The sequence below is a fragment of the Lagopus muta genome, chromosome 4, assembly GCF_023343835.1.
Source record: "Lagopus muta isolate bLagMut1 chromosome 4, bLagMut1 primary, whole genome shotgun sequence".
In the NCBI taxonomy this organism is placed as follows: domain Eukaryota; kingdom Metazoa; phylum Chordata; class Aves; order Galliformes; family Phasianidae; genus Lagopus; species Lagopus muta.
Genome location: NC_064436.1, coordinates 34,190,999 through 34,206,495, shown reverse-complemented (window position 1 = coordinate 34,206,495; position 15,497 = coordinate 34,190,999). Strand labels below are relative to the sequence as shown.

Below are 15,497 nucleotides of genomic sequence, written 5' to 3'. Positions count from 1 at the left end.
CGGCTGCGCACTGTGGGCGCCGCCCTGCGCGCGGGGACGCAGGGCGCGGAGCGAGGCCCCTCCTCGCGCCGAGGCATTGAGCGCCTTTTTCCTCGTGCCTGGGCACGTGGCGGGCGGTGAGGGGCCGTGAGGTGCTGGCTGCTCGAGCTCTCGTAGCGCCGGCCGTGCTGGCTCTGGAGGCGGCGGCGTGGTGGTTGAGGTCCACGTGCCGGTGCTTCCCGGCCGGCAGGGTCTTCAGCATCTGGCACAGTTCCTGTTGAGCTCCGTCAGGTTGATCGGGGATGGCCGCCAGCAGTGACAGCATGCGGAGGGCTGGGTCGGCTCTCTGTGAGCCCGCAGAGGAGAAGGCTGTGCTGGTGCAGGCTCCCGCCCGGCTGCTGAGCCCCGCGGCTGTAAGGCTCGGGCTCGCGCCTTCCCAGGGCCGGCACGAACCGAGCGCCCTGAAGACGAGAGAAAACCCAGGTATAGCTTTCAGTTCGTTCTTGGGACTGGCTGTGTAAACGAGCTGTTAGTGCTACTGAAGGAAACTCGTGTGGCTTTGGCACTCTGGGTTTCCTTGTCTGTGCGTTTTCTCTAGCGCCGAGAGCTGTCTACAAAGCATTTCTTTTAACCTAACAAACCGTTGAAGAGAGCGTTAAGTTTTTTCTTGTGTTGACTCCTCGGTCTCGTTGCAGCGATGTCTTTGCCTCGCCCAGCCCGCCCGTCCCCAGAGCCAGCAGTGGTGCAGGACGCGTGGCTGGCAGACTTCGTTGAGGGGTACCAGAAGGGCGCAGTTCACCCGGTGTCAGCCCTGCACTGCTTTGCACAGAGGTACAGCATGCAGCTGGATTTTAAAGAGACCGGTGTGGCAGGTAAATGCTTCCTTTTTTACATACAGTTGTGTTTGAGATGATTTCCATTTCTTGGGCTAGCATTGATGCCAATAACACAAGTTACTTATTTATTTTTTAATGTTGGTTGCACTCCCCTCACATGAGCATTTTTTTTGCCCTGGGAAGTGATTGCCTTTCTCATTCTCGTGGCTGCTTGCTGCCCTTTTGGAGCTGTTGTGCTTTGATCAGAATCTGCTTCTAGCTTCCTGAGCTTCCTCATGACTGCCGTGTTCCCAGTTTTGTGTGTTGTTTTTTTCTTCCTGTAGAAGTAGTTGTTCTCCTTTGGAGTGCAGCTTTTTGTTTGCTGCCCTGGAACTCTTTTTATTTTGTATTTTGTGTAGGGGGCAGAGTCAGCAAACCTGAGCATTCCTGCAATTCCTCTGTAAGAGAAGTTGTCCTTTTATTACATGCATTCCAGTTTGGGCTGTGTTCTGAGCAGGACTGCATATAACGTTCTGAGCGAGGTTTCTTTGCAGTAGTCTGAATGCCTGCTCGCCTCAGTGGATGATTGCATGATGTGGGCAGAACTTTTACTCGTTTATCTTAGAATTTATCAGCTGATGATTTGGAGGAGGGCCAGCCCGATTTTTTTCATGAGGAATTCCATTATTCTGCTGAAGAGCTGTAAGTTGAATCAGATGTAGTATGCTGTTGTATTCCAGTTTCTGTGAGTCTAATCCTTTCATTCAAAATTTACTACAAATAATTGTGTATTGTGGCTAAACAGCAGTCTTTTTCCTCATTTCAGGTGTTTCAGTGTTCCCTCTATCAAGCAGAGGTTCCATATTAGCAAGTTATCTGATATCTTTCCTGAGCTGAAATGTTATTTTTTTCTGTTGCTTTTTTTTGCCCTGGTATAGTTCCTTTTTAATATTTATCCCTCTCATACCATGTGGTAGATATGCCTCTTTGTTACATTACATAGGGCTTTTTCCTCATTATTTTAATATTGCTTAAGATGAATATTACTTAACGTGCATCTGTTTCTGGGGTTTTTGTCCCAACTCTTCTTTGTTTTTCTTGTTCTCAAATCTTCAGAAGGGTGACAGGAGAAAGGTCTGGATAGGGATAAGCTCTTTTCTCCCAGTCTTTACTGCTGTTACAGAGGTTTCTCACAGTTGCCATAGTCGAAATTTTCTGTGAATTCAGGCTGACTTTACAAGGTACCTCATCAGTACTGAAAAGTTAGCCATTTGAGAGATTGAAGGCTCTGCTGTGTAAATGTATTCTGATCTGCTCCCTTATTATTAAGCTATTTCATCTTGCTCTCTGTAGGCATAAGATTATTTCTTTTAAATGCGTGTCTTCTCTGAAATGCAAATAATTAATAAACTTATTGGGTTGCATTCAGTTTCTTCCCTTGCTGGGCATAGTTCTGTCACAGGTTGCCTTGCTTTAATTAAAGAGGGCTTTTGTTGCCCCTGTCAGTCATTGTTTGTCTGACCAGCTGACAATGATGGGTTGCTTGCCATGCCTGCTGACACTTGGAACTGGTTTGGTGGTTTTGCCAGGCAGTTCGGAAAACGTGGTGTTTTGTTAATACTTGTTAGAGCTGAAAGAGAGCTTTATGAGAAGTACAGCGAATGAAAACTGTCAGGATACTTGTGGAGGTGAAAGGTATTTTGTTACAATCATCTTTTGGTCTTGTACTGATGCTTGAAGTCAATCTAAGTGCATAAAGCTATGGAAAAGAATACGTTCTTTAGTGTTACTAATCATGATTCTCTTTTTCTCCTTAAAAGGACGCGCCATAAGTCCTTATTTTGGCATTAGTGCTGTGTTGGATGGTGTTTACTACAAGACTGGATTAGGAAGAAGCAAGAAGGAGTCTAAGCAGAATGCAGCTAAATTGGCTCTTGATGAGCTACTGAAGTTGGATTATATGGTGGCACCAGCTTCTGGAAAGTCAAGTAAATATTCAAGCAGTACCTGAGCAGATATTTGCTTAGAGCTCTTCTGCCTAAAATCCCTGTGTAGCTTTGTGAAATGCTTTGGTGTATTTGTTGTTTAGTTTTGAAATTCTTTGTCTCCTCCATACTATGAGTTGCATCAGAGCTTTTGGCACAGAAGAGAGAACTGCAGAAGGAATTAATTTATCTGTTGCACTTGATTTACTAATTGCTAGATTACAGCAGTATCAAGTTGTTCCTGAGTATGTTTGAATTTTTATAATTATGTCCTTGGCTTTGTGTTACTACTTGCAAAAGAATGAAGTTACCATAATGTTTACCTTTATTTAAGGATTGTTGCTTAAGTAACTCTATTCTTATAAGGACTCCAGAAAAAAAATCTCTAATTCTTAAAGAAGGTTAAATGTGTTGAAAATAGTGTTTGATTGGTGTTTTGAAATTTGTATTGTTGACACCTATTGGAAGTTGTCTTGAATCCTCAGGTCCTCCCCGTATTCTGGTTGAGCCTGAAACTCCAGCAAGCTCTATTGATGTTTCAAGGATCAGTTTTGGTAAGGAGTAGTCTTGTTTAGCTGTGTGATCTGAATCTATAAAGAAAATACTTTATTTTTGTTTAATTCTTCTTTTAAAACGCTTTGTGATCTGTATGAAGGTTCTATTATTTTATATGTGTTGTCTTCAAAGAATGCTGGAAGAATCGGTCACTTAAGTAGCACATGGACGAATGCTGACAGACACAACTCAAGTGAATTTCTTCAACTAAAATCTTGAATCAAGGATAGGAATAGATAAAGCTGTCCTTCTTTGAACTATCATGTCTGATAAACTTTATTCGTGTTCCTACTTTACCTTGAATAGTAAAGCCATGAAGTGTTAGCAGTATTCTTGTCTTCGTTTATTCACATCCATCCTTGTAATTGTCAGAGGCACAAGTATATGCTGGTGCTAGTGCTTTTACCATGTCTGTAAATTTATTATCTGCTCCGTGCTTGATTCTGCCTGTTTTTCCCTCTGCACATTTGTGTCTTGCTGGCTTTTATTGTTCTGTTTAGAAGGACAACACCATATATATCAGAAATTTTCGCAGACAGTTGAAGGAGTGTTTAACAGCCTGACTGCTGAACATCCTGAGTACCAAAGCTGTGGCAGTTCACTGGCTGCCTTCATCATTGAGAAAGGCAAGTCGGTTTTGATATGGGATTCTGGGGCTTGAGCAGTCTAGCCTGTGTTCCCTAGGAGCCTTGATTCAGTGTGTTTTTGACCTTGCATGTAAACAGTAGCTGCTCTTCTTTGTCATACTCGTTATTGGTGGCTTCATTGTAAATATTCAGTGTGTTTCAGTATGCTGTCTTAAAGAGGAATTGGACTAAAATCTCAAAGGTTGGAAAAGGTCTCTAAGATCATCCAATCTGACTGACCATCACCACCAGTATTTCCCACTAAACATTGTCCCTCAGTACAACATCAAAATGTTCCTTGAAGCCTCTGGGGATGGTGATTCCACCACCTCCCTGGGCAGACTGTGCCAGAGATTGATGACTCTCTCAGAGACGTATTTCCTAACATCCAACACCCATCTTTCCAAAACCTCCTTTCAGGCAGTTGTAGAGAGCTATAAAGCTCTCTACCTGAGCCTCCTGTTCTCCAGTCTAAATAATCCTAGCTCCCTCAGCTGCTCCTTTTAAAAGTTGTGCTCCAGATCTCTCACCATCTTTGTTGCCCTTCTCTGGACACACTCCAGGGCCTCAGTATCTTTCTTGTTGTAACAGGCCCAAAACTGAACACAGTACTCAAGGTGTGGCCTCACCAGTGCTGAGTACAGAGGGATGATCACCTCCCTGCTTCTGCTGGCCACGCTCTAATACAAGCCAGGATGCCATTGGCCAGCTGGGCACACTGCTAGCTCGTGTTCAGCCGACCATTGACCAACACCCCCAGGTCCATTTCCTCTACACAGTCTTCCTACTGCCCTGCCCCACACCTGTAGCGTTGCCTGGAGTTGTTTTGGCCAAAGTGCAGGCCAGCACTTGGTCTTGTTGATCTTCATCCCATTTGCCACAGCTCAGCAGTCCAGCCTGTCCAGATCATTCTGTAGGGCCTTCCTATCCCTAGGTAGCATCAACGCTTCTTGGCAGCTTGATGTCATCTGTAGACTTACCAAGTGTGCACTCAGTGCCCTCATCCAGGTCATCTATAAAGATATTGAACAGGACAGGCCCCAGTACTGACCCCTGGGGAGCACTACTCGTGACTGGTTGCCAGCTGGGTTGGTGCATTGGTGTAGATGCACTTGAGCTGAGCCCCTTGCCCTCCCCCCTCCCCCCCCCCCCTCCAGTCCTACATTGTTCCCCTAGGCTCATCTCTGGCAAGTCTGGTTTTATCCACTCTCCCCTTCCTATCTCATTTAAAGCTTTCTCAACAAGCCCTGCCAGCTCCTAGGCTAGGATTTGTTTCCCTGTTTGAGACAGGTGAGACCCATCTGCAGACATCAGGCCAGGAGCAGAGTGAATTGCCCCATGGTTAAAGGAAACCAAGGTTCTTGCAGTTGCACCAGTAAGGCCTTATAGACCAGTAGTCCCTACTCTGTCTCAGTTATTTGGAATTTATTTTGGTACTTACTGTTTAGTTTAACTTTGTGTTTTGACTGACTGACCATTGTGTTTTACTGCATGTTACGTTTTCTTTTTAGGTGGAGAGCATAAAGTCGTAGCTCTAGGAACAGGAGACTGTAATTACAGCAATGATTATTCACCTGAGGGAAGAGTGGTGCACGACAGCCATGCCATCGTTACTGCACGACGTTCTCTTCTCCGGTGAGATTCTGTGTACAAGTTGTTACCACTACTTTTGGAGCCAGTTCTTAGTTTTACTTCTCTGAGAGTAAATACAAGTACATTTGCATTTATTTAGTGTGTCCCTTGAGATTATTTTTGAGTCAGTGTAAATGAAATGTGAATGTTCACGTGTTTTTAAACAATTTAGTATCTCTCATGCCTGTTGTCACCGCTTCATTTTAGATATTTTTATCGACACCTTTTGCTGTTCTATAATGAAAATCCAGCACACAGAGAGCAATCCCTGTTTTGCACAGCACCTGACTCGAAGCTGCTTACCCTAAAGCGGAATATAAATATCTATCTCTATATGAATCAGCTGCCAAAAGGATCTGCTCAGATAAAAACACAGTTGTAAGTACCCAGGTATTCTCAGAGGTTTTGTAATGGAAAGTTGATTAGTTTCAGTGACCACCATAAGTGTGAAAAATACCCATTGTTACATGTTTACAAATAGTGGGGAAGCCTCTGCTGAATTTGTTCGTGTTTTGAAAGCGTTAGTGTACAGCGTGGTTGTGGTCAGCATAACGTGTTGGTACACAAAACTTGTATGTAGGTTGTGATTTCAGATTGTTACTTTATTACAGATTATCTGATTATCTATTGACCTCTACTCTGAGATGGTGTTAATTTCCACATTGAGAAAGCAGATGTGGTGGCTTAATGTCATCCTTTGCATCACAGGGCTGGGCTGTAGTCTTGAATTGTGTATGCTATGGGAAGTGCACAAAGTTGTTCTGCTTTGAGGGCGGGTGGGAAGGGGTAATGAGCACACTTGATGAGGCACATTGACTCCTGTGCTTGCCTCCATTCTTTCTAACTTTTGTTACATTCTTGAAATTTTAACAGTTTTGAGATTTAACTGAAGCAGTCAATGACTTAACAAAGTTGTTCTGAGCAGTATTATTTTGTTGTCTCTAGCACTAGTATGGTGGTTTACCTCCTTCAAACTTATACAGTCAAACTTTGCAAGACAGCTCACTTCTTCCATACTGTGTTTTGGTGTTCAGAAAACAATTTGCAGGCTGGAAGTTGCAGCCAGTTCACCCCCAGTGTGATGACTGGGGGAGCTTCTCCCACTAGAATTGCTGAAGATTTTAGGTATTACTTTTTCTGTATCATAACCTGTTCTTAGAAGTACTAATTAATGAAACTGGATGCAGTTTGCCAGCTACTTTGTAGTGATTGATTGATCACGTATTCTTTGTTATTTTTTTCTCTTTTTGTCTGGTCTGGTCAAAGAGACAAACTCTGGGAAATGCTTTCTTCTGATACAGCAGATTGGCTTATGTGTCAAGTGAGTTAATTTAAGGATAGGTTTTTAGAAGGAAGTTACTTATTTAGAAGTGATTGGCTGTGTGTGGAGAAACAGCACTTTATAATAATTTTCGAGTACTTCCTCACTGAGATTTCTTTTTCTGTCTTACTTTAGATGTCTTAATCCACATTCTCTAACTGCTTGCCAAGCTGCTGAAGAGCTGTGTCTCCATGTTGCTATAGAAGGCAAAGTTTATCTTTCTCTTTCTTGTCCTTCTAAAACTGTGAGAGTAATCAGTATGTCAGCTAGTGACAAGTTAACAAAATGGGAAGTGGTTGGTGTTCAGGGAGCGCTGCTGAGTTACTTCATTGAACCAGTGTATATCAACACTATTCTTGTAGGTAAGCTTAATAAACTTCAGTCTTTTTTCCATGTTTTCATCTTCAAGTTTGATTATATTTTATAATGAAATTAAAATAGTGAACTGAATGAAGTTGTTTGTTTTCCAAAGAACTGCAGAATGTTTTGTTTTCACTTGCTTTGGAGTTGCCCTAATGTAAAACTCTGTCTCATTCTTTTGTCATTGTGTTTTTATTTAGCTATTGTTTTATAATGGATAAAATGTTAGACACTGAAAAAGTATCACATACCTGATGAATGCTGTGTTAACTGTTTGGTCAGATATGGTGACTTCAGGGTGATGGTGTATTTGGCTAATGGTAGAAATGAGCAGTGGTGGAAGAGCTTTTCTAATACAACTAAACACACCAAAATGCTCAGTTTTGCCCCAGGGGAGCTTAACAGCTCTGTGAGAGAGTCTTGGGGTGGTTGGGTTTTTTTCCCTTTTTTTTTTTTTTTTTTTTAAACATTTGTTTTTCACTAGTTTCTATTGGTCATTGTAAATACATGTCCTGTTGTGGAACAGAAATTATCAAGGTGATAATGAGTTGTCGGGGTTTTGTAGCATTTAAAAAGACAGTGCTGCTGTCAAGTACATGTTTCTTTGTGTGATGGAATTAGCAAGTATTATCTTCAAGATTTTAATCTCTGTGCACTTGTATTATGAGGCTTGGTACAGAAGTCTCTGAGCTCCCCAGACATTGAAGCTGTGGCACAGAACAGCTACCTGATGGGTGTAGGGAAGTTTGGGCACTTACTTAAAAGAAGTGATACAAAGCTCCTCAGGTTCACTTAAGCATTGTTCAAAGTAAATAGTAATAAATCTATAATGTTAAATAGAAGAGTAATGTATTATATGAATATTCCTTGAAGATGCTGAGGACCAAAGTGTATTTATTTGGTAGATATTTTATGACTATTCCTTGAGAAGCAACAGACCAAAGTAAATTCATTTAAGCAGTCAGTGAAAGTGTGTAATGGAAATGTGCAGTTTGATAGTTTCTGGTGTAAAAGCCTGAGAACTTTTCTTGAGTAAGATATGTTTCAGTATGAACAAACATTGTGTAAATTCGCTGGGCTGTTTACTAATCTAGAACATCGAAGTTCTGTTTTCATGGTGTCCTGGTGAAAAGTTACAGAATAGTTACCACTTTGGAAAGGAGATGTCCAATGAAAATCACGGTGCTTCTGAAAGAAGAGAAAAAAAGCTTTGCAAAACAAAAATACTGGAACTGATTTTTCAAGTGAAATCTTTTGGGGAAAAAATGAATGTTCCAATGACCAATGGAAACAGATGGGTTCTTGGCTGTTTTATTGATTTATTTTTTGTTTGTTGATGTAATTACACGTGACTGGCTTTGTTTGTACTAGGAAATGGAAATTGCAGGAGTTTGAAGGGGTTAGAAATAGCTATAAGACAACGTATTGACGATGCGCTCACAGCAAAGCTTCCAGTGCTTTACGTGGTCAACAGATCGTTTACTTACTTGGTGAACACCGTACAACCAATTCAAGTGAATTTGAAACAGAGGTCTCTCAGTTTGAATTGGATGTTGTCAGATGTGCAGCTGGAAGTTGTGGATGGGCTAAATGGAAAAGTCACTGAAAGGTCAGATTTTTTTCTTTATTCCTTACATTGAAAATGCTTAGCCTGTTGTGTGCATTTGAATATTGAGCTTTTAAGCTACATGTAAAGGCCACAGTATAATTCAAATGAGAGGGATTCTTTCTTGTACTAAATGTATGCATCCTGTATTTAGACACAGTTTTAGAGATCTTTCAGTGACGTACCAAAATGTGAAATAATATATTACGTGTTCTAGTGATTGCTTTACTTTTCAAAATACTACCAAAGAGTTCAGATGAGTTCCAGTTTGAAAACTGTTCTTGGTCATCTTATTTTATAGTTCTCTCAGCTGCTGACTTGTATCAACTCTGCTCATTCAGAGCAGAAGCAACATCACGTGATCAAATTCACAAAGCACTGGGGCAAAAAAACCCACCATGTAATGATCAAGGCAATATACCTGTAGTGTATTTCTTACTGAGATTTACTGTGCTCTTTGTTATTTTACCTATAGTTCACCGTTTAAAAGTGGCTCTTCCATGGCGAGCCGCCTTTGTAAGGCAGCAATGCTGAGTCGTTTCAAATGCCTGGCTGGGCGAGCAAAACGAACTGACCTGCTTCAGGTTGCTACGTACCATGAAGCTAAGGTAAGCTGCAAAGGGAGAAGAAATAAAGGAGGTCTCTTGATGGCTGCTCTCAAAACCAGTTCAATTGGCTGCAGTGACTTTCTGTATTGCTTTCTAGATTTGCATGAGCAGGTGGATTCCATTATTACCTTGTAATTTTTACCTGGGCATCTCTGAAATTGCTATTTTTAAGTAAAATCAGTCCACTGGATCAGTCTTGACACGCTTCCTATTAAAATCTTCTGTACTTTGGCTAAAGACTAAACATTTTTCTCACAGTAAGGCTAGTTTCATGCAGGAAAATTCTTTTTTTTTTTTTTTTTTTTTTTTTAAATCACAGCTTTATATTCAATTCATACATAGATAATTTTTCTACCATGAAGTATTTCTGTGGGAGAATTGAAAATTTCATATTGAACTTTTTGAAAGCTTTTTTTTTTTTCTTTTCAGAATATTCTGCAAGTGTTTTTTTTGCACATGTGCTGTTTTTTTTCTAATAAAGATTTTTTAAAAACTACTTTAAAGCAGTCCAGCTTGTTAATTGACTGCATGTTCACATATACTTAGAGTTGCATTGGGCGACATATTGATTGACATAGGATTGACTTGTTTTCTGTCTTAAAGATATTATTGGGCCTGAAGAGATGTCACAAAACATGCATGTTGTATTTAACAGAGGAGTTCTCCCATTCCGGTGAATGACTGGATGTACAAAAATAGCATGTTTTTCGATTCTAGGACATTTTCCATCCTGTCAGCAATGAACAGAACTGTAAAATTTATAGGCTTTGCTTTCAGCAAGGCTTGTTCTTATGCATATTATATGATAGCATTGAAGAATGCAGATTACTGTAACCATTATACTTGAGATCTTTCAAGATCCTACCTTTTCTCTTCCAGGTCAAGTCTAATTTGTATCAGGAAGCTAAAAAGTTGCTGCACAGCTACTTAGAGCAACATGGTTATGGATCCTGGATTGTGAAGTCTCCGCATATTGAACAGTTCACTGAATGATTGCAAGATGGATTGTATGTGGAGTCCGTTTTCTTTTGGTAAAATGAGATACTAAGTAGTAGAAAGTTCAGCTGTTAGTCAAGTGTTTAACTGTTGGGTTCATGTTCGCGGTGAGAAAATTGTTGAGCATATGTGTCCAACCTGCTAGTTTTATAATTTTGTTGCCCACTTTTTTTTTCTTGTTTAATAAAAAACGCAGTTTTGTTACTTACGTTTACTATGTTATGTATCTTACATGCAACAAGAAAGTTGATTTTTTTTCACACTGTGGCCCAGGCAAGATAAAAGGTTGGACACCCGCTGCATCTGCATGTTGTAGAGCTTCCTACTTACTTGTAGTTATTAAACTGGCTGTAACAGTGAAGTTTTTTCACAGGTAGGAGTATGTAGCAGCGTTGCATGTCTGTTTTGTTTTGCCTTCCAGCATCACTTCATTCCCTCCCTACAGTACAGAGTCACTTATGTGCTTAAGTTCCTGCTAGTTGACTGTGCCTCAAACTTTTTGTATGCCTTTTTCATAACTCTTTTTTGGGGGGAAATCAGTAAAAGTAGGATTTCTGTAATAAATAGATAATGATTCCTGTGTATTACTTTTGGAAAGCAGTATTGACTGTGCTCTAGCTGGAGGTGTCTTCTGTTAGATACGATTTTTGTTTAGCGTGGGTTCATCACGTGTCTTGTAATTCACTACGTGCTGTTTGTGGTCTTTGTATTTCAAAAAGTGAAACTGAATTATCAAGCTGTTACTCACCTGTTTTGTGATGAGCTGTGACACTCTTCACTAGTGAGTTTAAATCATCATAAAGATTTCAAAACTGTAATTAAAAATAGTATGATGTAGAAGTCACCAGTAACGAGGTTCCTTCAGTTTTTGGAGCTCCCTTAACAGCTGTCAGATGTGATTGTTGGACACCTTCTCCCACAGAGTACTTAATTGGTGTACTTGTTCATCCTTCCAAAATTGTTTCTGTATGGAATAGTCTGAAAAGTGTTGCTTATTGAGAGGGAAATTGCTTCCTTGTAAATTACCATAATATTACAGTGACAATTTGGTAATGTTTGGGTGTTAACCATCATCTAGTTTTTTTTCAGACTGTTTTGTGTGTTGTGAAATACTCGTGTATTGATGCTAGATTCTGTGCTGTTTGTGTTTCTTGATTTTTGTATTTCATACAAATTTGGGAAGCTGTTATGTCAAGTTCCTGTATATCAGTAATAGTTGAATTTTTTGTTTCTTACTGTAAGATAATTATAAAACAAGACTTGACAGTGTTTTTTCCTTGCATGGCTTTTTTTAACTAGCAAGTTGAATCTTCACTACAGACAACCTTAGAGCATAGTTGTTGTTGTTTTCATGATACTAAAACTATTTGACATATTCTTGACAGTCTGTTAGTGTTTTATGTACTTCTGGACAATTTTTGTTTATGGTTTTAGACCTTTGGGGCATGACCGAGGTGTTTAATGCTATCAAGCTAGAAGTCTTAAATATGTACAAATAACTTCATTTTCTTTGTGTACTTGAGGCATTTTATTAATTGAATAGCAAACTAAAACTTCTCTGAAACAGTGTTTTTTCAAGGGGAGAAGTTCTTTTGTGAATGAGATCTGGTAAGCTGTGTATGATAGCTGTATCCTTGAGGCATCACTTGATTACAACAGCTGGACTCAGTTTTTTTTTTTTATCTAGACTGTTAATGAATTAGGAGTAAATGAGCAATGCATTCAGGTAGTAAAATGATGCATATGCTGTTAAGTTTTTCTCACCTACTTACATAGCTGCAAAAGCACTTGGAAAAGTGTGGCATATTTTGGAATTATTTCTGTTAAGAGAAAACAGGTCCTGATATATCTAAGCATATGTCCAAACTCCTGAGAGGCAAGATTACTGTTGCTCCCCTTGGCATCAGGCTGGAGGGGCATTTCTGTCAGGCACATGTATGCAGAGCATGTGGATATACCCCCATAGCCAGTCCCAGAGCTTAAAGACCAGCAGGTGAGGGTACTCTTATGAAGGCAGCATCACTGCCCTGTGGTTAAGAGCTCAGCTGCTGCTCTCTCTGGCTGAGCACAACAGAGATTTCTGATTAGAACGTGTCTCTGTGCAAGGTGGAGTCCTCCAGCAACTGGGCTGAACCATGTTTGCCCAGTAGCTGTCTGTTGTTTCTGAACCTGGAAATAAAAGCCTCTGAGGCTTAGAGCCCTGGGCCAGTTTCTGGTATGGGCTGATGGATGCAGTTGAAGGTCAGGCCTCTACTTCCTAGCCCTTCTGCGATCTCACCTGTAGAGATACACAATCATACAGCTGACTCAGACTCCCCTACTCCCATAGCTCTTGACCCTAGAGCCGTGGTGGTGCTCTTATATCCAGAATTGCCCTTAGAGCCCCACTCAGAACCCTCTTGCTCCCAAGCCTCTTTGCCTACTAAAATCAGATTATTCTGTTTGTTTATTGCTGGTGATCGTGGCGTTAGTTGCTCTCTGTGCACAGTGGCACTCTTGACTACATTAGCACTTAGAGCCCTGTACGTGTACATACAGACAGAACAGAGAGGAATGTGTTAGCAAGAAATTTTATGGGATTGGACAAGACCAAACCAGGCAGGTGTGCTGGCTAGCATGCTATTTAAATGACTGGTCCTTTAAATCTCCTTATCTCTCAGTTTTGCACACTCATCTTCCCCAGGTCAGCTAAACACCTCTGCTTCTTCCTTCTAAGCATCCTGTTATTAAGTCCTGGGCAATCCTCAAATGCTCATGTCCTTCATCCCAGTAATGGATCCCATCCCCTAGATCAGGTGTGTCCAACCCACAGCCTGCCGTTTGCCCTGTGCTGACATGGCAGTGGCTCTTCCCCACTGAGGCCTGGTCTGGCCCTGAGAACACTTCCCTCTCAGGTGTGTTATTAGCACTGTTTTGGCTGAAATTAGCACAAGGGTGGGGGAGCACAGCATGCTGTTAACTCAAGTTACGGCAAATAATTTAATGCATTTTAATATACTGGCTAAACACAGTCCTGTGAACAGTGAAGAATATGCATCCATGCTTTCCATTTTGGTAAAAGAATTTCAGAATAGGCTTCAAGGTGACTGAAAAAAATAGCTGCATTGATTAATGCATTAATGCATGAACTGCATTAAGTATTTTATATGAGGCTCAAGATAATTGCTCTTCATTCACTGTGACCCAGGCAAGCCAAAATGTCGGACACCCATGGGTTAGAGAATGGATGAGCTTGAATGTGCAGCAAAGTGTTGCACCTAGGATAGAGCAATGCCAGACATGGGTTCACATGGGAGACAGGTGGCTGGAGCAGTTCAGCTGAGAGGGTGTGGGGATGCAGGTGCCACCATGAGCCAGCGGTGTGTCCTGGCAGCCAAGGAGACAGAGTTGTGACATGCATTAAGCACAGCATAATCAGTCGAAAGAGGTGATTCCCCTGCAGTATTTAGTACTGACGTGGCCTCACCTTGTATATTATGTGCAGTTCTAGGTTCCATAATATTAAAAGGATGTTAAGGTCCCTGAAAGCATCTGGAGGATGGCAACAAAACTGAAGGCGTGTCCTATGAGGAAAGGCTGAGGATACTGGGTTTGTCAGCTCTGGAGGAGGCTGTGAAGCGAGCTCACTGCTCTCTGCAGCTCTATGAGGAGGGAAAACGGAGGGAGGTGCTGGGCTTTGCTCCTGGGTACCAATGGCAGGATGTACTAGCGAGGTTCAGACTGAATATTAGGAAACATTTCTTTATTTTGAGGGTCATCAAACTCAGGAACAAGCTTCCTAAAGAGGTGTTAGTTGCCCCGTACCTGTCAGCATTGAGATGTTTGAACAGTGCCTTCAGTGATAGGCTTTAAGTTTCTGCTTAGCCCAAAAGAGGTCAGGAAGTTGGACTAGGTTATCTTTGTAGTCCTCTTCAACTGAACTGAGCTATTGTGCTGTATATACTTCTTAGGAAATTTGCAGTCATGAAATGTCGCAATAAAAGTAAGAATCTAGGAGGCCTCATGAGTACAAGCATTTGCAACACAGCTTTTCTTCTAGAGCTACCTTAACCAGCAGTGTGTTTCAGCAATCTTTATAGTGAAGTAGATACTTCTCTGAAAAGGTGACTTGAACGTGGAAATGCTAGATAGGGGTCAGGCCAGTCAGAAAATGTAGTTTTGGAAATCCACAGCAGAGCATGGCTACTGTACAGAAACGATGTTACAGTCTCCAGAACTAACTCTAGTTACCAAAACTGCCATTTTCCAAGACTATAAGCAACCTTCACTTCTCAACTGCTGCCTGACTCCAAAGCAGTTTGTGCAGACAAAAAAACAATGAAAACTTGTTTATAGTTTCGTGCTGTATGTGTTTCATTCCCAAAATTGTTGATGATTCCATCTTCCTTATGATTATGGGATAAGAATCTCTTCATGCTCCTTTTTTTGTTTGTTTCAGAAGTACTGGACTGTTAACTCCCTTTCACTTACTGTTTAGGGACTTTGAAGAGGTATTGGACACCTTTTCTGGTGTCTGACTCTATGGGTTGGTTCTGCCAAATTGTTAAAGTTGAGATTTCTCATGTTAGAGTAAATGATAAAGGAAACCCCATTTAGTAGCAGGCCTATACCCAGTAAAAACTGCACCTCTACTTTCTTTGTGATTGCTAGAGGCTAGGCATCTACACAGATAAACCTTCATAGTGTTGTACTGAAACATGTTTGCCTGCCAATCCACACATTATGTGTGAAGCTGCTAGTTCAGGGAGCTGCTTTTTGCTGTAGATCAGAGGATTCAGATGCCACAGGTTTAAGAGGTTTAGAAGTTTATTAAGTAACCCAATGAAAAATATCAAGTTAGAGATAATCTACAAATATATCACTATCAATGAGTTACAATGATATCATAGTATGTTCTTACAACTGTAAAAGATTTCATTTTAAATCACTTAAACTTGTGTATTTGCTATTGAACTGTAACTTGGCTTCTGTTCTCTTTCTAATGTTCAGGTTTCAGGCAAGCCTCCCTTACTCC

General features: G+C 41.0%; 1 protein-coding gene across 1 annotated transcript; it reads left to right on the top strand.

Moving 5' to 3' along the window:
- Positions 1-9: 9 nt before the first annotated feature.
- Positions 10-11,752, top strand: ADAD1 (adenosine deaminase domain containing 1). The gene is made up of 11 exons (XM_048941270.1): positions 10-462; positions 675-851; positions 2,615-2,782; positions 3,265-3,333; positions 3,835-3,960; positions 5,472-5,595; positions 5,800-5,970; positions 7,049-7,275; positions 8,645-8,882; positions 9,355-9,487; positions 10,367-11,752. Exons 1-11 carry the CDS (start codon positions 282-284, stop codon positions 10,478-10,480), a joined length of 1,728 nt encoding a protein of 575 aa, XP_048797227.1. The 5' UTR covers positions 10-281; the 3' UTR covers positions 10,481-11,752.
- Positions 11,753-15,497: the final 3,745 nt, after the last annotated feature.

Bases quoted from the DNA above. Each gene is read 5' to 3' on its own strand.
- ADAD1 (XM_048941270.1), top strand. From the start codon at position 282: ATGGCCGCCAGCAGTGACAGCATGCGGAGGGCTGGGTCGGCTCTCTGT. The intron at 3,334-3,834 runs GTAAGGAGTAGT...TGTTCTGTTTAG, and splicing joins TGTTTCAAGGATCAGTTTTG to AAGGACAACACCATATATAT. The intron at 3,961-5,471 runs GCAAGTCGGTTT...TTTTCTTTTTAG, and splicing joins TGCCTTCATCATTGAGAAAG to GTGGAGAGCATAAAGTCGTA.